This window comes from Microtus pennsylvanicus, chromosome 11 (genome assembly GCF_037038515.1).
Source record: "Microtus pennsylvanicus isolate mMicPen1 chromosome 11, mMicPen1.hap1, whole genome shotgun sequence".
In the NCBI taxonomy this organism is placed as follows: domain Eukaryota; kingdom Metazoa; phylum Chordata; class Mammalia; order Rodentia; family Cricetidae; genus Microtus; species Microtus pennsylvanicus.
Window position 1 is genome coordinate 102,896,654 of NC_134589.1, and position 22,934 is coordinate 102,919,587.

Sequence of the window (22,934 nt, forward strand, 5' to 3'; positions counted from 1 at the left end):
ACCTCTGAGCCATCTCTCCAGCCCCCTTTAAGTAGTTCTTATAACTTAAATTAACCCATTCCTTCTGTCACATACCCCTCATCCTTCTGGTATCTCTCATGTGCCTAGATTCCTTCTCCTCTTCCTTTCTCTCCCAAGAAATCCCATCTATTTCTCCTGCCTAGCTGTTACCCATTCAGCTTTTTATTACACCGGTCACAGCAATGCACCTCCAGACAGTGTACAAATATTTCATAACAGCCCTGCTTTGTGTGTGTGTGCTTTCCATATGAAGCTGAAAATTACTGTTTCAAGTTCTATGAAGAACTTTGTTGGACTTTTGATGGTAATTTTGTTGAATGTGTAGATTGCTTTTTGAGAGATGGCCATTTTCACTATAGTAATCTTACTGATCCGTGAGCATGGGAGATCTTTCAGTCTTCTGGTATTTTCTTCATTGTTTGAAGTTTTTATTATACAAGTCTTTCACTTGCTTTGTTAAATTTAGCCCAGGATTTTTTTTCTGTTTAAAGGTGTGGACTGCATCACCTGGCTTTTTTTTCTTTTTCTTTCTTTCTTTTTTTGGTTTTTCGAGACAGGGTTTCTCTGTGGCTTTGGAGCCTGTCCTGGAACTAGCTCTGTAGACCAGGCTGGTCTGGAACTCACAGAGATCTGCCTGCCTCTGCCTCCCGAGTGCTGGGATTAAAGGCGTGCGCCACCACTGCCCGGCATCACCTGGCTTTTTTTATTCTACTTTCATGTCTTGAACTGTTTTTATTATTTCTTTCCACTGTTTGTGTTTTTACAGACATCTTTAAGGGATTTATTCCTATCGTCTTTAAGGTCCTTGAATATATTTGGAACAGCTAGTTATCACGTTCTTGTCTGGCGCATTTTTTAGGGCCTACCCTAGTTAGGGACACTGGGTTCTGGTGGAGGCATATTGTATTGGCTGTTAATATTTGTTTTTGTACTGGTGTCTAGGCATCTGGGGTTTGGGATGATTGAGGAGATCCTTGGTGTCAGTGTCTGGTCTTTGTTGAGTGGGTGTTCCATTCCTTAGTCTCTAAATCTTAGGGAAGTGATGGTTGTGGGTTGCCTTGTAGTACGTGCTTCTGGAGGTGGGTGGGTGGCAGAGAGGAAAGAATAGAGATAGGCTAGGAGAAAAAGGAGGGAGAAGCTTCAGGAAAGAACTAAGGTGATCCTGTTCACCTAGAGGTGGGGTCCACAGGGAGTTGGAGGTGTGGTGGGATGGGGGGGGAGCGTTTTTGGAAGTATACATTAAGCTACAAAGTTGAAGAGAGACAGAGATGATACTCAGAGTTGAAGAGGGAGGAGCTCCTGCAAGCAGGTTGTCACTGGGCTGAAGGTGAGAATGGAGAGATCTTAATGGAGCACAGTGTGATTCACCTACCCTGCCAGGTATGGCCTCTGGGGGCCTTTGGGACAGAAAGTATTTCTAGGTATGGGGATGGATTAAGAGGGGGCTGTGTGCTGAGAAGGTCCATAGGGAGAAGGAAAGTTGCATGCATACCAAAGTTTGGCAGCGTCCCCTAGGAATGAATGGAAGGAGGAGGGGCCCCCTGCAACCTGGCTGCTATAGGATGAGCCTGGAGAGATTATAGTGGAGTACAAGAAGGAGAATGAAAATAGCCTACCTGAGTCCCAGCCCAGTGGCCTCTGGGCTCCCAGGTAGAGAGTGTTTCTGGGTATTGGTGCCTAACACAAAGGGATTAGGGGCAGGAGGAGAGCTGGGTTTGATGGGTTTTTACTTTTAAATCAGAACCATGACCCCTCTCTCTGTTCCTTGTTTAGCAGTATAATTACATTGTTAGGTAATGCCTTCAGGGTGCTGAGAGCCAGAATATTTTCAGCATTAGAAATGCCAAGCCAACAGCCTCTCTTGTTACAGGGATTTGCAGAAGCATTTTTGGAACATCTCTGGAAAAAGTTGCAGGATCCAAATAACCCCGCCATCACCAGGCAAGCTGCTGCAAATTACATTGGGAGCTTTTTGGCAAGAGCTAAATTTATTCCCCTTATGTAAGTAACTAATTTTTCAAATGCTTTTTCAGTGTTTTGCTTTGGGAAGATTATAATATTGTCTCAAATCAAAGAAATAGGTCTCTTATTTTTGATCTGTCTTTGTAAAGCAAGGGGAAAATCTGTTTGCTACATGCAAGGTGTCTATAATTCTATGAAGCAGTTTGAGAAGGAGAGGTCTCCATTTTGGGTAAGAGAAAGTATATGAGGAATCTGTGTATTGAACCTAAAAGCCTGTCTCTGTTTATGGATAACATAGTGTTGTGTATTGTTTTGATTCTTTTTGTAGGTTTGTTGTTTTTCATTTGGTTTCCAAATCAGTTGTGTTTGTTTGATCTGAAGAAAACACTTTTTAAGGTAATTAGGGTAGGATGGAGCTCAGTGGTAAAGCACATTGGGCACATGCAAAGCCAGCCCCAGTATTGAGATTAGCAGTGATATAGGGCTCTCTAGGAGCCTGGTTCAGGGCTCCACAAGATAAGGGCAGAGATGCTGTTAAGCCATTTTCCAGTCAGCTAAGAGTCTTGTGGTTCCAGTTTTTGAGTCCAGATAGGAAGAAGCCCTGATCCTTAGCTACATTGCTGTCGGGCTGGGAGCTGAGCCAGGAAGCCTCAACTGAGTTGGAGAAACTCAACTCCATCCCTAAAAGTATTTTTGTCTTTTAATTAGTTGTATTTGTGATTTTTGAGATGTCGCACTCTGGAATCCAGACTAGTCCCAGCTCATGACTCTCCTTCAATCTCCCGAGTGTGGGTTTTACAGGCCTGTGCTTTTGTGCCTAGTTCCTTGGGACATCCTTAAGGCCTATTGCTCTGCAGAACTAAGTGCTCCTTCACAAAATTGGAAGGCTTTTTTTTTTTTTTAACAGAACTTGCCTCAAGTTTATTTGTAAAAACAGCATAAGGTCCTGAACATCTGCAAATACTGTGTAGGTGTTCACACCAGTCCGTCTGTCTTCACACTGGCAGACTGCGACCTTTTTTATGGGGCCTTCACAGGGGCCTGGGCACCTTTGGGAGCCTGAGCTGCAGCTGAGGCCTCTGCCTTGGCTTGAACCTTGGGCTTTGTTTTTTGGAGCCTACGACCCCTGGCCATGTAGCTTCTAATCCGCTTCCCAAGCTTGGGGTGAGCAATTAAAGCCAGACGGGTGAGTTTGCGGGTGGGGCCCTTTGGCACCTTGGGCTTCACCACCTGGGGCTTCACCAGGGCCTTGATGGCCTCCGCACGTGCGTTCATGGCCTTTGCATTATTTGCCTGCATCTTCTTCAGGCCTTTCTTGTTGTGCTTCTTGGCAAAGCGCATGTTCCTCAGGAACTTGGGGTCAACCCCCTTGAGAGATTCGTATCTTTGTGACCGGGGTTTCTTGATGCCGTTTCTGTGCCATTTCCGGGACTGGCTGTGTGTGGTGTGGTTCTTGGACTTGGCCATGGCTGGACGGTAATCGGCGGCTCCCGAAGCGCCTGCGACCGGAAGAGAAAGAGAAAGGCCGCGGTGCAGCACGGGAAATAGGGCCCGGAAGGCATTTTTTAGTCCCAGTACCAGGGAGGCAGAGGCAGATGACTCTTGAGTTCCAGAACAACCAGGGAAACACAGAGAACCCTTGTTTAGAAAAAAACAAACCCTTTCTCCTCCCCAAAATAATAAAAAATTGTAAGGCAACTTCTTTCTATCACCCTACTTCTGCTTTTCTCTGGTCATAGGAAAGGTTTTTGGTTTGTTTATTTTTGATGCTGGGAATGGAACCCAGGACCTCATACATGTTAAGCATTTGCTTACCACTAAACTACATCCCAGCCCGTGGGTCCTATTTGAGCCTTATGTAATGGATAGTGAAAGACAGGCGTGTTTCTGTCTTCAGCTTTCTGATGAAGCCAATAACACCACTTTTCTCTTTCTAGCACCGTGAAATCATGCCTGGATCTTTTGGTTAACTGGCTGCACATGTACCTTAATAACCAGGATTCAGGGACAAAGGCTTTCTGTGATGTTGCACTCCATGGACCATTTTATTCAGCCTGCCAAGCTGTGTTCTACACTTTTGTTTTTAGGTACAAGCAGCTTTTGAGTGGAAACTTGAAGGAAGGTCAGTAATGTGGGTTGAGACTGGGTTATTTATTGTACATGGGCCTTCAGGGCAGTACTACTTGCCTTCGGTTGATGCTTATTTTTAAATGTGTGATGGGGGTTAGCTGGGTTTGCTGTCCCAGTGCAGCTGTGGCATCATGGACCTGCAAAGGAGGGCAATGGTGGACAGAGGTGTGAGACCTGGGTTCATTTCAAGAACACTACTGTTTATGTATTGTTTAGCTAGCTACTAGAGAAATTGTCAGTGTCCAGTGCGTTGGGGTCCCTGGGTAAGGGTTTCGCACAAATCGGGACACAGGGGATGCAGAGTATGAACAACTGCATAACAAGCTTTATTTTGTATGGCCTTTTATACAGACTAAAAAGCATTACCTCAACTCTGAAACCCCCTTTTACTCACGTACATGATCATGAGAAACTCTTGCCTCACCTTGCAAGAAACAGTACCTCAATCAATAATAGTAATAAAAATGAAAAGAAGTACATAGAAACAAGGCAAAAAGTATACAGAAGCAAAGCACTCCTTTGTAACTCCTAGAGCGTGAAGAACTGAGCTCAAAGGCCACTTTCTTATCCAGGGTACAGATTCTGACACAATGTTTGAGAAGTGGGCAGAGAAAGTTTGCTTTCATCTATGCTTGGTTTGCCAAGCAACTGTTTCCCAACTTCGTCTCATCTGTCCCAGAAGGAGCCTGCACTTTAAGCCAGTTCTGTGTCTCCACAAGAAATCACTGCAAAGGAGTCAGAACAAAGGGAATCTTTGATCCCCTTATTTGAGTTCTTCCTTCTTCTCCTCCGTGCCCTTGTGGCCATTTTGTCACAGGAGGACAGTCCTAGTCCAGTAGTTCCCAACCTTCCACCCACTAATACAGTTCTTCATGTTATGGTGACTCACAAACATAAAATAGTTTTCTTTTCTACTTCATAACTGTAATGTTGCTATTGTTAGGAACTGTAATATAAATATCTGTTTTCTGATGGTTTTAAGAGAACCCTGTGAAAGGGTTCTCAGCCCCCAAAGGGGTCATCACCCATAGTTTGAGAACCAGTGTCCTAGGCTTTATCTCATGCCTGTAGTTTTCTGAAGTTAAGGGACTACATTTGGGTCAGGGTGTGTGTGTGTGCATTTGTGTTCCCGCCCTTGGAGGCCAGGAGAGGAGTTGTAGGCAATTGTGAGCCCAGACATAGGTACTGAGAATTGAATCATGGTCCATTAAAGAGCTATTATTGCTTGTCTTAATTGTCATCTTTTTGGTCATCTTGATACAAACTCTGGTCATCTGGGAAGAGGAAGGAGCCTCAATTGAGAAGATGCCTCTATCAGATTACTTATAGGCAAGTCTGTAGGTCACTTTCTTCATTAATAATTAATTAATGCGTGTGTGTAGCATCAATAATAAAAGGGGCCAATACCAGGCTATTTTCAGTACTGTAGCTCTGTAGTAGAGTTTGAAGTCAGGGATTGTGATGCCTCCAGAAGTTCTTTTATTGTACAGGATTGTTTGGGCTATCCTGGGTTTTTTGCTTTTCCAAATGAAGTTGAGTACCATTCTTTCGAGGTCTTTGAAGAATTTTGCTAGGATTTTGATGGACATTGCGTTGAATCTGTAGATGCTTTTGGTAAGATTACCATTTTTACTATGTCAATTCTGCCTACCCAAGAGCATGGGAAGTCTTTCCACTTTATGGTGTCTTCTTCAATTTCTTTCTTCAAAGATTTAAAGTTCTTCTCATACAAGCCTTCCACTTGCTTGGTCAGAGTTACTCCAAGATATTTTATGCTATTTGTGGCTATTGTCAAGGGTATTGATTTTCTGATTTTTTCCCCAGCCCTTTTATCATCTGTGTACAGGAAGGCTACTGATTTTTTTGAGTTAATCTTGTATCCTGCTACATTGCTGAAAGTGTTTATGAGTTGTAGAAGTTCCTTGGTAGAATTTTTGGGACCACTTATGTAAATTATCATATCGTCAGCAAACAGTGAGAGTTTGATGACTTCTTTTCTAATTCATATACCCTTTATCTCTCTTTGGTGTCTTATTGCTCTAGCTAGGACCTCAACTATATTGAATAGATATGGAGAGAGTGGACAACCTTGTCTTGTTCCTGATTTCAGTGGAATTGCCGGGAGTTTCTCTCCATTTAGTTTGATGTTGCCTGTTGGCTTGCTGTATATTGCCTTAATTATGTTTAGGTATGTTCCCTGTATCCCTGCTCTCTCCAAGAACTTTATCATGAAGGGGTGTTGTATTTTGTCAAGTGCTTTTTCGACATCTAATGAGATGATCATGTGGTTTTTACTTTTCAGCTTGTTTATATGGTGGATTACGTTGACAGATTTTTGTATGTTGAACCATCCCTGCATCTGTGTGATGAAACCGACTTGGTCATGGTGGATGATGGTTCTGATGATGTGTGGATTTGATTTGCTAGTATTTTATTTAGTATTTTTGCATCAATGTTCATGAGTGAGATTGATCTGTAATTCTCTTTCTTAGTATTGTCTTTCTGTGGTTTGGGTATCAAGGTAATTGTAGCCTCATAAAAAGAGTTTGGCCATGTTCCCTCTGTTTCTATTGTGTGGAATAAATTTAGGAGTATTGGTATTAGTTTCTCTTTGGAAGTCTTGTAGACTTCTGAGCGGAAGCCATCTGGTCTTGGGCTTTTTTTTTTTGGTTGGGAGACTTTTGATGACTGTCTTATTTCTTCAGCAGTTATAGGTCTGTTTAATTTGCTTATCTGGTCTTGATTTAATTTTGGTAAGTGATATTTATCTAGAAAGTTGTCCATTTCCTTTAAGTTTTCCAATTTTGTGGAGTACAGGTTTTCAAAATATGACCTGATGAGCCTCTGTATTTCCTCCATGTCTGTTGTTATGTCCCCCTTTTCATTTCTGATTTTGTTAATTTGGATAGTCTCTCTCTGCCTTTTGGTTAGTTTGTATAAAGGTTTGTCTATCTTATATTCTGGAAGAACCAACTCTTTGTCTCATTGATTCTTTGTATTGTTTTCTTTGTTTCTATTTTGTTGATTTCAGCTCTCAATTTGATTATTTCCTGCCATCTAGTTCTCTTAGGTGAGTTTGTTTTTTTTTTGTTTAATTTCCTCCTTTTATTTTTCCTTGACCCATTAATGATTCAGGTGAGCATTGTTTAATTTTCATGTGTTTGTGGGTTTTCTGGAATTAGCATTGCTATTATTGACTTCTAGTTTTAGACCATGGTGATCTGATAAGGTACATTGGGTTATTCCAGTTTTTTTGTATTTGTTGAGGTTTGTTTTGTTACTGAGTGTGTGGTCAGTTTCTGAGAAGGTTCCATGAGGTGCTGAGAAGAAGGTATATTCTTTTCTGTTTGAATGGATTATTCTATAGAGGTCTGTTCAGTCCATTTGAGTCATAATAACATCTGTTAGTTCTCTTATTTCTCTGTTCATTTTGTTGCCTGATTGACCTGTCCAGTGGTGAGAGGGGAGTGTTGACGTCTCCCACTATTAGTGTGTGGAGTTTAATATATGATTTAAGCCTTAGAAGTGTTTCTTTGACATATGAGGTTGCCCTTGTATTTGGGGCAAAGATGTTTATTGTTGAAATTTCCTCTTGATGAACTTTTCCTGTGACTAATATGAAATGTCCTTCTTTGTTTCTTGTAGCTGATTTAAGCTTGAAGTCTATTTTGTTAGATATTAGGATAGCTACACTCGCTTGCTTCTTAGGTCCATTTGATTGGTATATTTCTTCCCAACCTTTTACTCTGAGACAATATCTGTCTTTGGGGTTGAGATGTGTTTCTTGTATGCAGAAGAGGGATGGATTCTGTTTTCGTATCTAATCTGTTAGCCTGTGCCTTTTTATGGGTGAGTTGAGTCCATTTACATTAAGGGATATTAGTGACCAGTGGATGCTGTCTCCTGTTCATTTGGTTTTCATCGTTTGTGATGTTAATTTGTGCATTATTTTCTTCTTTGGATTTTGCTGTTATGAGATCATCAATTGTCTATGTTTTTGTTGGTGTAGCCATCTTCCTTGGGTTGGAGTTTTCCTTTTAGTATTTTGTGTAGGGCTGGGTCTGGCTAGGTATTGGTGAAATCTAGATCTGTCATGGAATATCTTGTTTTGTCCTTCTATGGTGATTGACAGTTTTGCTGGGTATAGTAGTCTGGGATGGCATCTGTGGTCTCTTAATGTCTGCATAATGCTTGACCATGATCTTCTGGCTTTCATTGTCTCCACAGAGAAGTCAGGTGTAATTCTGATCGGTCGACTTTTATATGTTACTTGGGCTTTTTCCTTTGTAGCTCTTAATATTCTTTCTTTACTCTGTATGTTTAGTGTTTTATTATGTGGTGAGAGGACTTTTTTTTGGATCCAGTCTATTTAGTGTTCTGTAAGCTTCTTTTATCTTCATGGACATATCTTTCTTTAGGTAGGGAAAGTTTTCTTCTATGATTTTGTTAAATAAATTTTCTGTGCCTTTGAGTTAAACTTCTTCTATACCTATTATTCTAACATTTGGCCTTTTTATGTTATCCCATATTTCATGGGTATTTTGGGTTAAGCTTTTGTTAGATTTAATGCCTATTTCCTCTATTTTATCTTCAGTGCTTGAGATTCTCTCTTCCATTTCTTGCATTCTGCTGTTCATGCTTGCATTTGTGGTTCCTGATCTTTTTCTCATGATTTCTGTTTCTATAATTCCTTCGGCTTGTGTTTTCTTTATTGTTTCTATCTCAGTATTCAAGTCCTGAATAGTTTCTTTCATATGTTCGAGTTCTTTTTTTTTTTGGTTTTCTTTTAAGTGATTTGCTGATATCTTCCAATTTTTTGTTTGTTTTTTTCCTCCATTTCTTTAAGGAAATTTCTCATTTCATCTTTAAGAATTTCAAACATTCTCTTGAGGTCATTTTGTAGATTATTTTCTTCTGGTTCATCCGTATTTGGTTGTTCAGGTCTTACTTTTGTAGGGTCTTTAGGTTTTACTGGTATTGTGTTGCTCTTTGTGGTGTAGCATGTGTTTGATCTAACCTTTTCTACTCATCTTTTCCTCTAACAGGTGTAGTTGGGGCTGTCTGAGATTCTGTTGAATAATCTTCCAGGTGCCAGTGAATCCAAAGCTCAGATGGTTGTTCCTCGTGGTAGTCAGTGTCACAGTTCTAGTTACCCCGTTGGTTATTCCTGTTCCTGGAGGTAGCTCAGCGTTCCTGTTCTTTGGTCTGCTCCATTGGAGTTTGCTGTTTCAGGCCTACTTTGGCCTATGCTGCTGACTTTAATCTTTTCCTGTAAATCCTGGTCTGGATCTGCTCCTGCAGAAGTCCCTGGCTTGGAGTTGGACCTGTTCTGGTGGAGATCGCTGACTCTGGATCTGGTCGCTGGTTCAATCGTGATCCTCCCATGTCCCAGGACTGGGTTTGCTCCTGGCTTCTGCTCCTGGTGGAGCTTGTTTCCTCTGGCTGTCTCTGTCCTAGGAGTCTCCCTTAATTGTATCTTGTAACTGAATAAAAAATAGTAAATTCTATATCATCTGGTATAAATTCATTGATTTCAAAATGCAGAACAGCCCTGCATATTGTGAATCACTAACTATGCTGAGAAGTTCTTTAAAATCCCTTAGTACCATGAGGATAGCATATAATTCTGACGTCTGGACAACATCATAAGAGATTTGTTCCACTTTACTTAAATTTTCTGATTTGTAACCTACCTTTCCTGATTGATTTGCATTAGTATAGAATGTACAGTCTCCAGTTACTGGTATGTCTTGTATAAAGCAAGGAAGGATTTAGCTATTTTTCTTTATAAGTTGAATTCTCTTATTTTTGGAATAGTTGTTAATCTCTCCCAAAGATTTTTGTCAGGGTTCTCTTTCTTACCATAATTTTTTAGTTTCATAGTTATTAAAAGGTCTATAATTTCTGCTGGGTCTATTCCTGTTAATTGTCAAAGTCTGAAGTCTCGATTTGCCTTTTAGAGCCAGGTCCAGGACTGCCAGGGCTTCAGAAAGAAACCCTGTCTCAAAACCGGGTGGGGGCGGTGGAGGCGAGAGAGCATTCCTCTGTGGCCTCTGTCTCAGTTCTTGCCTGGGGTTTCTCTCAGCAATGGACTGTTACCTAAAAGCGTACCTTTTCATGTTGCTTTTTGGTTCTGGTCTTTATGAAAGCAATAGAAATTAAATTAAGACAGTGCTTTTAACTTTTTGAGGCAACTTTTACCCCCTTGTTGAGATTTTGATACAGGCCCCTCACAGACCACTTTCAAATTATAGCAAGCTACCCCATGGCCTCCTTAAGCCTTGTTTTTCAGTTTTGGTGTGCTTGAGGTTATGTGAAACATGAGTTATGTCAGAGGTGAGCTCAAGGTTTGTAAGGACTTGTATCCGCACTGTACAAATCTCTATGTTGTTTGTTTGCCCTAAAACAGTCAGAAAAGGGTGTGTTCTCCCACACCACCAGGCAAAAGCCAGAGAAGGCAAAAGGGTGGGGGTTGTAGCTTTTGCTGGGGATCAAGTAGTGGTTGTCAAGTTTAGAATTAGAAGTAGACTAGGCTGGTGCCAAAGCCTGTGGTTATGATTATGCTCCTGCTTGAGAACTTTTCTACTTTTTCTGATTTAGGAGGGTATAACATAATTTATTATGTGAGCTTTAGTAAATTAATATCATTTTAGTTAAAATGGTTGCCAAGGGGTTGGGGGGTGTGTGTGGCTCATGCCTTTAATCCCAGCACCTGAGAAGCAGAGGCAGAGGAATCTTTGTGAGTTCAAGGCCAGCCTGGTCTATTAGAGCTAGTTCAAGGACAGTCTTCAAAGCTACAGAGAAACCCTGTCTCGAAAAACCAAAAATATAAAGTGTTGCCAAGGGAAAGGCAACAAGGCACTTCTTCTCTGTCTCTTTTTCTCTGCCCTCTCTCTACATCTCTCTCTCTCTCTCTGACAGTTGTGTTATGCTGCCCAAACAGGCCTTGAACTCTAGATCTGTCTCGCCCAAGCTCCTGAGTCGAACTTAAGTTTTAGTTCCAATAGTAAAATAATAATGAAGCATTGGGAAGCTGTTTCCTATGAACCAGGGCTTTTCAACCAGGGCTGGCTGATCCTTCATTGGGTGGTGGTGGGGGTCCTGTTCATACTTCATTTCAGCATACTTAACCCCCACTCATAACATGCCAGCAGTGGTCCTTTACCTTCCCAGTGTGACAATAACAGCCCTCTAGAGACTGCCACATGCCCTCAGGGCATTTGTAGTGAAAACCAGAGCCCTGAACTAAACCTTACACTGTGTACACCTACACAGTTGCATGCTCTGCCTGCCTCTGAGAAGATGCTGCTGGTGACTTGGTGCTGCTAAAGGTGCTTGGGATGACGTGAGTTAGCCCAGCCTTTGTGGTGACAGAAGAGAGCTAGATCTCTAAACCTCCACATGTGCCCACACTAAACATGTAGATATAAGAAAGTCTTTTAAATATATGAATACTAAGATTAGTTTTATGAACTAGTAGGTTAAGTTCCAGTCACAAGGTTAAGTTAGAAAAGTCTATTTCCCTCTGTATGATCAAGGTCCAGGAATCAGTTTTTTGTTAGTAGAAAGATTTTGTTTAGTATGTATGGATATTTGTGCATGCATGTATGTGTGCATGACTTATGCATGTGCACACTGCATGATCTGGAGGTCAGAGGACAACTTGAAGATTTTTTCTCTTCTAATATGTGTTTCCTGGGGATCAAATTTGTTTGCCAGGTTTGGTAGCAGGCACCTTTATCTGATAAACCATCTCACCAGACCTAGGCTACAGATCTTGATTAGAGATCGTGCAAGCCAACACATCTATTTCTTTTTAAGTTTATTTTGTGTTTATGGATATTTTACCCTCATGCTCGCTTGTGTACAATGTACATGTAGTGATTTCAGAGGCCAGAAGTAGGCGTCAGATCTTTATGACTGTAGTCTTAAACAGTTGTTAGCTGCTATGTGGGTGCTGGGAACTGAACCCAGGTCCTCTGCAAGAGCTACAGTGCTCTCCATAGATAGGCCATGTATCCTCCAGCGTATCTGTTTGTCATTTTAAAATTGTTTTGAGTCAGGTTCACGTGATACTTTGGTACTCATAGTGGTCCTCTTTCCTTAGCTTCAAAGGGTGGGCCATATCTAGTTTTGTTTATGTGATTTTAAATAAAGAAGTATATATATTCATATACACATGTATTAAATATATATCACATGTAATATATGATACATATTGTTATATGTGTTGTTTATTCATTTTATAAAATGTGTATGGCTGTTTTGCCTGTGCACCATGTGTGTGCCTGATGCACCATGTATGTTCAGAAGAGGGCATCAGATCCCTGGAACTGGAGCCATAGACAGTTGTGAGCTACAATATGGGTGCTTGGAGTCCAGGTTCTCGGCAAGAGCTATAAATGTTCTGTTTTTGTTTTTTTGTTTCCATTTTTGTTTTTGAGGGGCAGGTGTTGTTTCAAGACAGGATTTCTCTGTAGCTTTGTAGCTTGTCCTAGAACTCACTCTGTAGACCAGATTGGCCTTGAACTCACAGAGATCCACCTGTTTCTGCCTCCCAAGTGCTGGGATTAAACACGTCCACCACCACTGCCCAGTGCTATAAGTGATCTTAATCACTGGGCTATCTGTCTAGCCCATGTGTCATTTTAAAATTAAAGAATATATCAAAATTCCTAAGAAAACAAACAGATTGGTTTGTTTGCTGCAAAATAATAACTATATCTGTATTTTATAAAAAAAGAATATTTTTTTAGGTGATTCCAATATGGATCCCAGGTTAGCTTAAATTAACCCTTCTACCCCAGCCTGGGCTAGGGTTCCGTTGTAGGAGGGAATTCCCTGCAAGCGAGAGGTTTATGTTGCGCTGCATAATAGGGAAAGGAAGATGTGATAGAAATATGCACCTGAGAGTGATGCATGGCTGCGCTGTTAAGGCATGCAAGTTTGACTGAGCCTGTTGTTGCCTGTTAGGGGTTCAGTTCCTGTGGTGTCTCCTTTGTGACCTCAGTCCTGCTCTGAGCTGTCATATGCTGATTCCAGATTGTCATGTGTCTAGTTAGGGTTTCTATTGCTTTGAAGAGACACCATCATGACAGAAAAAAAAAATCTGTTTGTTTTGTTTTGGTATTTTGAGACAGGGTTTCTCTAGCTTTGGAGCCTGTCCTGGAATTAGCTCTGTAGACCAGGCTGGCTTCGAATTCACAGAAGATCCTACTGCCTCTGCCTCCCGAGTGCTGGGAATAAAGGCATGCACTACCACCGTCTGGTGATGACAAAAAATCTTACAAGGAAAACATTTAATTGGGGCTGGCTTACAGTTTCAGAGTTTAGTCCAATATCATCATGGCAGGAAGCATGGTGGTGTTCAGGCAGGCAAGGTGCTGGAGAAGGAGCTTTGAGAGTTTTATATCTTAATCTGCAGGCAAAGCTTGCCACACAGGGCAAAGCTTGAACATAAGAGACCTCAAAACCTACTTCTACAGTGACATGCTTCATCCAGTAAGGCCATACCTACTCCAACAAGGTCACACTTCCTAATAGTGCCATTCCCTGTGGGCCCAGTATTCAAACAAATGAGTCTGGGTTTGGGTTTGGGGCATAGTCTTGTTCTAACCACCACACATGTAATCTTCACTTTGCAGGAACTCTGGTTTCTTTTTTCAGAAAGCTATACCGAATGACAGTGGTTGGCTTGAACTTTATTCCTGTATTTCTGCAAATGACTTCTTAATAATACCTTTATTTTGGGGTGTGCTGGGACACAGGCCCATCTTAAGCACATGCTCTACCACAGAGCCCTTAAATTGGTATTTAGATGTGTAATAATTTGTGCTTTTAAAGATAATCTTAGCCCCCCCTCCCTTTTTTTAATCAAAGGTTTGCGGTATCTTCAGAGTCTAAACCTTGAGCGTGTTGTGCTGAGCCAGCTGAACCCTTTGAAGATCTGCCTTCCATCGGTGGTTAATCTTTTTGCTGCCATCACAAAGTGAGTCCTTTGTATTTCCTTTATGGCCATTTAGAAAGTCAAGGGGTAGAACTGTTGTTCTGTCTGCCACGTGCTCTGGCACTGAGTACATTCCAGCACATTTTGAGAGCAGCACACACGAGGAAACCACCAGCTCTGTTAGTATCCCAGCACACTAGGAGTCCAGAGCGGCTGGGCACTCTGAAGTACACACAAGTGCTCATGCAGGGAAGTGTCTGTTAGTAGCACAGCATCCTGGAGGGGTTGGTAGTTAAAGTGGGACTCTCAAGAAGTACTTGGCCACAGTAAAAACTTTTTGAATGCACAACAAAAAAATGAATTCAGAATCAAACTAGTGGATCTGAGGTGTTCCTGAAAGTGCATGCACATGATCACCTGTTAGGTCTGAACACTGCCCACGCCCTTCCTCACCAGACACTGACTCAGACCACAACCACAGAATGCATGTTCAGTGTAATGGAAAGCAAAGGCTCAATTTTTTCCTACCATCATTCTTCAGCATATAAATATGGAGTAAGTGTATCTTTGGTTTGTGTTGTGCTACCATGTTTGATTTTCATTGATGCTGACTTGAATTTCATGTTTTCATCGTTAAGTGAATTTTCTCTTTGAGAACAGCACTGCCATCAGCGAGCCCAGTTCCTTCCACCCTGGACTGAGATTAAAAGTATACTCTGCACCTGGTTGTGTTTTTGTTGTTGTTTTTTTGAGACAGGGTTCTCAGAGTGGCCTTGTCAGTCCTGGAACTTGTTTTATAGACCAGGCTGGCCTTGAATGCACGGGGAGATTCGCTTGCCTCTGCCTCCCAAGTGCTGGGATTAAAGGCGTGCGCCACCACACCCAGGTACACCTGCCTTTTTGTTATTGTGTGTTTTGTTGTTATTTTGAGACAGGGTCTCACTACGTAGCCCTGACTGTCCTGGAACTCACCATTTATACCTGGCTGGCCTCAAACTCAAGGAGATCTTCCTGATTCTGCTGGAGATAAAGATGTGTGCCGCCATGCCTTGTAGTACTTGACTTTTTTTTTTATTACCTTTATTTTTATGTGTATGAATATTTTGCCTACATGTATGTCAGCAGCACCTTTGTGCCTGGTGCCACAGACTCCGTAAGAGAGTGTCTGATCTTGTAAGACTGGAGTCTCAGACAGTTGTGAGTCACCATATAGATGCTGGAAATCAAACCTGCTTTCTTCTGGAAGAAAAGCCAGTGCTGAATTGCCGAGCCATTACCTAAACTTGTTTTTTAAAATATAGACTCTGTGAATGGCTTAGGCTCTTACACTTCGCTGAATTATATTCACCAGCCCCAATTTAAAAAGTAATTAGAAACTTTCTATAATGCTTTCTCTGGGAAGTCACAGTTGGCTGAAAATTGGCTGAAAATGAGCTTGCAGGATGTGATATGGCTTAGTGGTAGATATGCTTGAATACACGAGGCCCTGCACTGTGCAAAAAAGAAAACAAAAAGGAAAACATTGTTATCATCTTAGAACTTGGGAAGCTAAGGCCAGAGAATCAAGAGTTTGTCGTCAGTCTGCTACATGGTGAAAACTTGTTTGAGGACATAAAAGGAAGGAATGGGGAAGAAGAGGAACATAGCTGTGTGTGCCTCATGCCTATAATCCTAATACTTGGGAGGCTGAGGCGGGAAGATTGCTAAGGTTACAGGATGAGACCGTGTCTCAGGAAAAAAAAAGCTCGAGTCAAAGTCCTCCAATAAAGTTCAGAATACCTCCACTGGCATCTGCTCTTGGCCCCCAGTAAACAGCGAGTCATTTTTTTTTTCATGAGTCCTAATTTTTGTTGAAAACAGAAAATAGATATCTTCCTGTTGTGCTGAGCATGCTAGCTTTTCATAGTAATCATTAATCACAGGCCTGTTCTGTATTCTGTTTCCTCCTCAGCAGATGTGCAAAGACCAGGCCAAGAGTGCTCACCCTAAGTGGGCCAGTTCTTATTGCCCTCATTGTATCTAGCAGTGTCTGCATTACAGCTGTAATCTGTACATTATGACCTCTGGGGTGGCCCCAGTATGGTTATGTTTCATCTGCCTTGTTGTGTGTCCCACAGTAAGTACCAGCTTGTGTTCTGCTACACCATCATGGAGAGGAACAACCGCCAGATGCTCCCTGTTATTAGAAGTACAGCTGGTGGAGACTCTGTGCAGACCTGCACCAACCCATTGGACACCTTTTTTCCCTTTGACCCCTGTATGCTTAAGAGGTAGGTCGTCTCAGTTGACACTGTGGGACATGTACTTTGCCCAAGGCTGGGATTGAGAGTTGCTTTGTCCTAGGTGGACTTCCTGACTGTTAATTTGGCTAATTGTGAATGCAGGATTGTCAAAAACTCCAGACTGCTTCACAAGCACACCAGGGCTATGCTTATATTTTCTTAAGCCTGGGGGGGGGGGTACCAAGGCCTTTTCTTGTTTTTTGTTTTTCTTTAAATTGATCAGTTTAAGTGAATTAGGCTGGGGCTGGGTGAATCAAAGTTCTGAGATGGAGAGGGGTGCTGTCAGCTTGGCCATCTAGTTGTCTGTCGATAATTCCATTTCCTTTAAAGACCAAATCCCATCTCACTGCCTGTGATTTATCTAGATGAGTTGGTCTGGAAAACCACTAAGCCATTCTTGGTGTTTGTATATTTTTGCTAACTGAACAGTTTAATTTTTATTTTGAAAGTTTTTTTATTTTAAAGTTTGTTTGTTGTAGGCAGAGGTTTCTGTCCTGTCCAGTCCCGTAATAAACACTCAGAAACTATATTAATTGCAATACTGTTTGGCCAATAGCTTAAGTGTATTTCCAGCTAACTCTCATATCTTAAATTGTGCATTTCTATTAATCTGTGTATTGCCATGTGGTTGTGGCTTACCAGCAAGATTCCTGTGCCTCTGTCTCCTGTGGGTGGCTACAAGGCACATCTCTGACTCCACCTACTCTCTCTATATATCTTCCAGCCTGGCTATGTTCTCTTAAGCCATTGGCCAAAAGCAGCTTCTTTATTAATCAATAAAAGCAACATATATACAGAAGGACATCCCACTCCAGTTTGTGTTTGTTTATGAGTGTTTTGCCTGCATTGTGTATCATGTGCTTGCCTCATGCTTGCGGAGATTGAAGAGGTGGGTACTCTTTTTTTTTTTTTTTTTTTTGGTTTTTCGAGACAGGGTTTCTCTGTGGCTTTGGAGCCTGTCCTGGAACTAGCTCTGTAGACCAGGCTGGTCTCACAGAGATCCGCCTGCCTCTGCCTCCCAAGTGCTGGGATTAAAGGCGTGCGCCACCATCGCCCGGCTGAGGTGGGTACTCTTAATATATCAAGATGGCTGATGTCATCTGAGTTAGTTTTCTAGATTTAATGTTTAGCAGATTTCTGTAGGAGTTCCAGAATGTCAGTCTGTTTGTACATGTGATAAATTGTTAGTCACTGAGTGAGCCAGAAACACTTTCGCTTGGAATCTTAGAGATAGAAGATAAATTAGTCTGCCTAATAGATGGAACCTCAGGATTCACAGTTTTCTTGTCAGCTGTAGTCTTTACTTCCTGCTTTTGTTGGACCCTAGCGTCCAATCACCGAGGAGGAGGAGTCGCCCCAAGAGACCATCTCTCACATCACAGCTGATGTAAAAAGCATGAGGATTTTATTAATTCTGTCATGACAGGGTCTTCCAGCAGTCGGGAGGCTAGAAGGCACTGAATGTCTGGTACAGGCTATTTTTAAAGAGAAAAACCACAGAAGGAAGGGGTGTCTGGGGGTTGTTCTTTAACTATTATAATTGGCTTATTCAAAAGAGCTATTACCAGTAATTGACTGGAGAGTGGTTGCCAGATCAGATGAGGTAAGGGAAAACATCTGAGGGTCACTTTGCCCCTTTCCCAGGGCCTAAGTCAAAACATCAGTCACTGAGTCAGTACCTAAGGGTTATCTTGCCCCTCTATTCAGTAACTGAGTTCTATTTGAAGAACATTCACAAGGACTCAGGGAGATGATGAACGTTCCCAACATTTCAGTACGTGTGTGGGCAATTGTTAGGTCCTTGGTTCCCAGGGGGAAGGAGGAGCATTACTGCTGAGACTGAGAGCTGTCAGAAATGGCTTCAGAATTGTCTTACAGTTCTACTCTTTGGGGGATGTAAATCTGAGAAAAGAGCTTAGGTGTTGGGGTTTCTGGCGACTCATTTACTTTGAAATATCATTCTGTTCCAGGTCAAAGAAATTTATTGATCCCATTTATCAGATTTGGGAAGACGTGAGTGCTGAAGAGCTACAAGAGTTTAAGAAACCCACTGAAAAGGTGAATTTGTGATGGGGAACCTGATGAAAGTCTCCTGGAGTCACAGGCCACAGTAAACACTGTAAACCATACGTCATTCCAAGCCCAGGTTATGTTTTTAGTAACAGGGAGGATTTGTGAGTTCTATTTCATTTATTTCTTTCATGGGGGTTTCATGAATTCTGAGCACTCCCTTCCCTTGATGAGTGCCGTTTGCCACTTGGCAATTCTTCTTTTTATGTGTTTGTATATATGTGTGTGAGATAAGATGTGTGCATGTTTGTGGAAACCAGAAGTCAGCCTTTGGTGTTGGGCCTTACTCTATAAAGACAGGATCCTTCATTGGCTTGAGTTCGCCAAGTAGGCCAGTCTGGCCAGCCCAGGGAAACCTCCTAGCTCTGTCTCCTCCAAGGCCAAGGTTCCGTGTGTACATTGTACCTTGCTTGGTTGTTTATTCTTCCACTTATTAATTTAATTTAATTTTGGTTTTCAGGACAGGCTTTCTCTGTGTAGCCCTAACTGTCTTGGGAACTTGTAGACTAGGCTGTCCTTGAACTCAGGGAGATACTCTTACCTCTGTCTCCTGAGTGCTGGGATTAAAGGCATGAGTCACCATGCCCTGGTATATTTATATTTTTATTATTTGTTTTGGTTTTTTTGGGACAAGGTTTCTTTGTGTCACCATGTTTGTCCTGGAACTCATTCTGAAGACCAGACTAGCCTGCCTCTGCCTCCCAAGTGTTCTGGGGATTGAAGTTAGAGTTTCATGCTTGTTTAGTGACTGTGCTGTTTTACCAGCCCAAGTCTCCTCGTCTTCTAAATAATCAGGCTCTGTCTGTAATGACTTTGGGAGGTATAAGCTGTTTGGAAATAAGCTTGTGGTTTAGTGGTGGAGCTCATCATGGGTTCCCACCCTAGCACTGCAAAGCTAGGTTTTGTTGATCGGCTCACTCTTGTTGTCTTTGTTGTTGTTTTTCAAGGCAGGGCTTTACTGTAGCTTTGGAGCTTGTCCTGGAACTCGCTTTATAGACCAGGCTGGCTTCGAACTGACAGAGACCCATCTGTCTCTGCCTCCCGAGTGCTGGGATTAAAGGCGTGCTACACCACGGCCCCACTATAGCTGTTGTCTTAAGCACTGGGGAGGCTCAGGCCAGAGGATGAAGAGTTTTGAGGCCTGTCTGCTACATGGTGAGACTTTGTCTGAGTATACAAGGAGGAGCTGAGAATAGCTAGCTGTTCCTGTAATCCCGGTACTTGGGAGACTGGTGTTGGAGGATTGCTGAGGCTACAGAATGAGACTCTATCTAAAACACGAACAGAATGTGATCCTCACAGAGCTTCACTGCCCCATCTGTCTGCTTAGTAGCCACCAAGTACAAATGCCACTCGGCTCATGTAAAGTCTGCTCCTGTTTTGGGATCCTCAGGAATACACAGACTTGGTCATTCCTCAAGCTTCCTGATGTGGAGCCCGCATAGTCCTACCTAGCACAGCCTGTGGGTTGTGACTGGTTCACGACCCCATTGGGGGTGACCTTGTGAGGTGAGGTGACCCTTTCACAGGGGTACCTAAGTCTATCAGAAAACACAGATATTTATATTATGACTCATAGCAGTATCAAAATTAGTTATGGAATAGCAACGAAAATAATTTTATGCTGGGGTCACCACAGCATGTTTGTAAGGGTCGAGGCATTAAGAAGGTTGAGAACCACTGTTGTAGAGGGCATGAGTGATGCTGCTGTCTGTAGACTCTGACCTCCTCCAGCATCCTCATGGACTCACTGAGCTGTGGGCTTTCACTGCCTTAGGACATGCCCCTCAGACTAGACTCGGAGCTGTTTTTGTTTCCCCATGCTGGGGTTTCTTTTTACTTCTGGGGATGGAGTCTGCTCCCTGTTTACTAAGTAAGTTCTCTGCCTCAGGAAAGGAATTCTTAAGCTTTTCATTAATTTTTTTTTTTTTAAAAAGGGTCCTGGAGAGATGGGTCATCTCAGCTAAGGCGTTTATTTAGGTTCTTCCAGAGGACCTAGCAGCTCACAACTGTCTGTAACTCTAGTTCTAGAGGATCAGACACACTCTTCTGACCTCAGGCAAAATACTCATATACATAAAATAAAATAGAGCCAGCATGGTGGTGTACATCTTTATTGCCAGCACCTAGGAGGCAGAGGGAAGAGAATCTCTGTGAGTTTGAGGCCAGCTTATTTTACAAAGGGAGTTCAAGGACAGTCAGGACTAAATAGAGAGACACTGTCTTGAAAGGCTGAAGAACAGTGTTTTCACAAAAATGTGTGTGTACGTCTGTACGTACACCAAGTCATTGAACAACTTGGGGTTTGGTTCGTTCTTTCACATGCTGGTCTAAACCCAGGTTACCAGACTTGGTAATAAGCACCTCTTCCTACTGCGCCATCCAGCAGCCTATGAAGACTTTTCAGACTAACGTCATGTCCTCACCACTCTTCTCTACACAGGAGCTAGTAGAGGACGAAGACGATGACTTTTTGAAAGGTGAAGTGCCCCAGAGCGATGCAGTGATCGGCCTTACCCCGAGCTCCTTTGACAGCCACTTCCGAAGTCCTTCCAGCAGCTTGGGCTCCCCACCTGTGCTGTACATGCCAGACCAGTCCCCTCTCATCTCCAGGATCTGTGATTGAGCTGAACTGTTCTCCCCAGGGCCCTGAGCCCCACCATGGACACCACATTGGGCTAGTCTGTGCCTTGTATATCCAACTTCCATGTTGGACTTGGGCCAGTGTCTGAAGACACCCAGACTGGGTGTGTTTGCAGTTTGCTCCTTATGGATAGAAGGAAAGACCAAGTATCATGTGAAATATTTCACAGTGGGCATAGCAGTCAGTGCTGATGCTTCAAGTGTTGGCTTAATGTGGAGAATCTGCCTGCAACCTCCTGAGGGAGCTGCTGGGTGCTTGCTAGTGTCAGCAGTATCCCAGCAGATGACCTTCTAACAGATGAGCCACAGTCACATGACTTTGTGGGATCAGCCCTGCCTGTAAATACCCTAGACACTGCCTGCAGTGGTGTAATGGTTTCCTTCTGACTAGAAGAGTATTTGTGGTTGGGTATAGAGGGAAAGCGAGGCAGAGGTGAAGTGCTGAGCGTTTAGGCTGCTTTCACCAGGGCAACACAAAGCATTGCAGAGGGGCAAAGAAGCCGGGGGAAAGAGGCTTCAGAGAAACAGGAAACGGCACTGGTGCAGGAGAGTGGATCTGACCTGAACACGGGTTTGTCAGCTGTACCTCGAACTGACCAAACAGCTTGGGGGTCTGAACCATAGTTTAATCACTGTAGAGCATGGACTCAGCCTGGAGAGCTGCTCTCATCCCAAGCAGCAGGTCTGCTTTGTAGCAGGTGTGTGCAAGGACTTCAGAGGTGTCTGTCGCTGGGATCCTTACATGTAAACTTTGTATTTGTGAAAATGGCCCTTTAAGTATATTTAATTTTTTTTTTGGCCACTTGTACTTATTTAAAGGCAGCAATATTTTCTTGGTCACACCATTTTTAATGGAATTTCTCTCATGTCGTTGAGGGCTTTAATAAAGGTTGCCCACCACGGTCCCGTGATTGGTGTGTTTGAATCTTAGCCTCCTGCTCCATTAAAAGGGGGTGGGATGGGCTAGAACCAAATGGGGTGGTTAGTTTGTTCCTGTGGTTGGATCAAGCCCATGAAAGCACTTTAACGAAATTCTGTGCTATCTGGGCATTGTGGTACACCTATAATTTTAGCTCTCGGGAGGCTGAAGTAGGAGTATTTTAAGTTAAAGCTAGTCATAGATACATTTTTAAAAAGCCAGACATCTATGGAAGAAAGTGAAGTCTCCTTGTAGCGGGGCAATTTCTTTTTGGTACTGAGGAAGGGAACCAGGGTCTTAGACTCACACCTGTCCTGAGGTGAGAAGAGTTGGCAAGGGTTGCGTGGTTACAGCTGTGTCCTTGGGATTGTCTGGAGATTGGGGGGCTCCGCATGCTGCATGCTTTTTTCTAGACTCCGAGCCTCTGTGGGTCAAGGGTGCATCATATGCTCTCCTACATATTTCAGTCACTGTAGTTCGGGTCCTCAGCTCAATTATGTATCCGTGTCTGGCTCTCATCTCATACCCAGGCTGTAAGCTGCAGTCAGTGCTTTGGGATTCTTGCACTATTTACTAAGTTTTTACCTAATGCTCTTTTAAAACATCTTACTGGGGTTGGAGATGGCACAGTGGTTGAGAGCACCAAGTGCTCTTCCAGAGGTCCTGAGTTCAATTCCCAGCAACTACATGGTGGCTCACACTTATGATGAGATCTTGTGCCCTCTTCTGGCCTACAGGCAGGATACTGTATAGATAAGTAAACAAATCTTTAAAAAGAAAAAAGGGATTGACCTCAGACTCTGCTACAAACGTTCTCTTCTACTGACTCACACTGCTAGCTTCCCATATCTAGGTTTTAAAGTTACGTACATTTGCCAGGCAGTGATGGCACAGCACTCAGGAGGCAGAGGCAGGCGGATCTCTGTGTGTCAAGCCCAGCCTGGTCTACAAGAGCTAGTTC

The 22,934-nt window shown here is 42.7% G+C and overlaps 1 protein-coding gene across 2 annotated transcripts in view; it reads left to right on the forward strand.

Moving 5' to 3' along the window:
* The window catches only part of Rrn3 (RNA polymerase I transcription factor RRN3), a 43,270-nt gene extending 21,313 nt beyond the window's left edge, over positions 1–21,957 (forward strand). For both annotated transcript variants that reach the window (XM_075942078.1, XM_075942079.1), the window contains 6 exons: positions 1,892–2,022; positions 3,921–4,105; positions 13,993–14,101; positions 16,177–16,329; positions 18,312–18,399; positions 20,855–21,957. In XM_075942078.1, coding sequence (XP_075798193.1) covers positions 1,892–2,022; positions 3,921–4,105; positions 13,993–14,101; positions 16,177–16,329; positions 18,312–18,399; positions 20,855–21,037 — 849 coding nt within the window. In that variant the 3' untranslated portion in view covers positions 21,038–21,957. The remainder of the gene's footprint in view (positions 1–1,891; positions 2,023–3,920; positions 4,106–13,992; positions 14,102–16,176; positions 16,330–18,311; positions 18,400–20,854) is intronic.
* Positions 21,958–22,934: the final 977 nt, after the last annotated feature.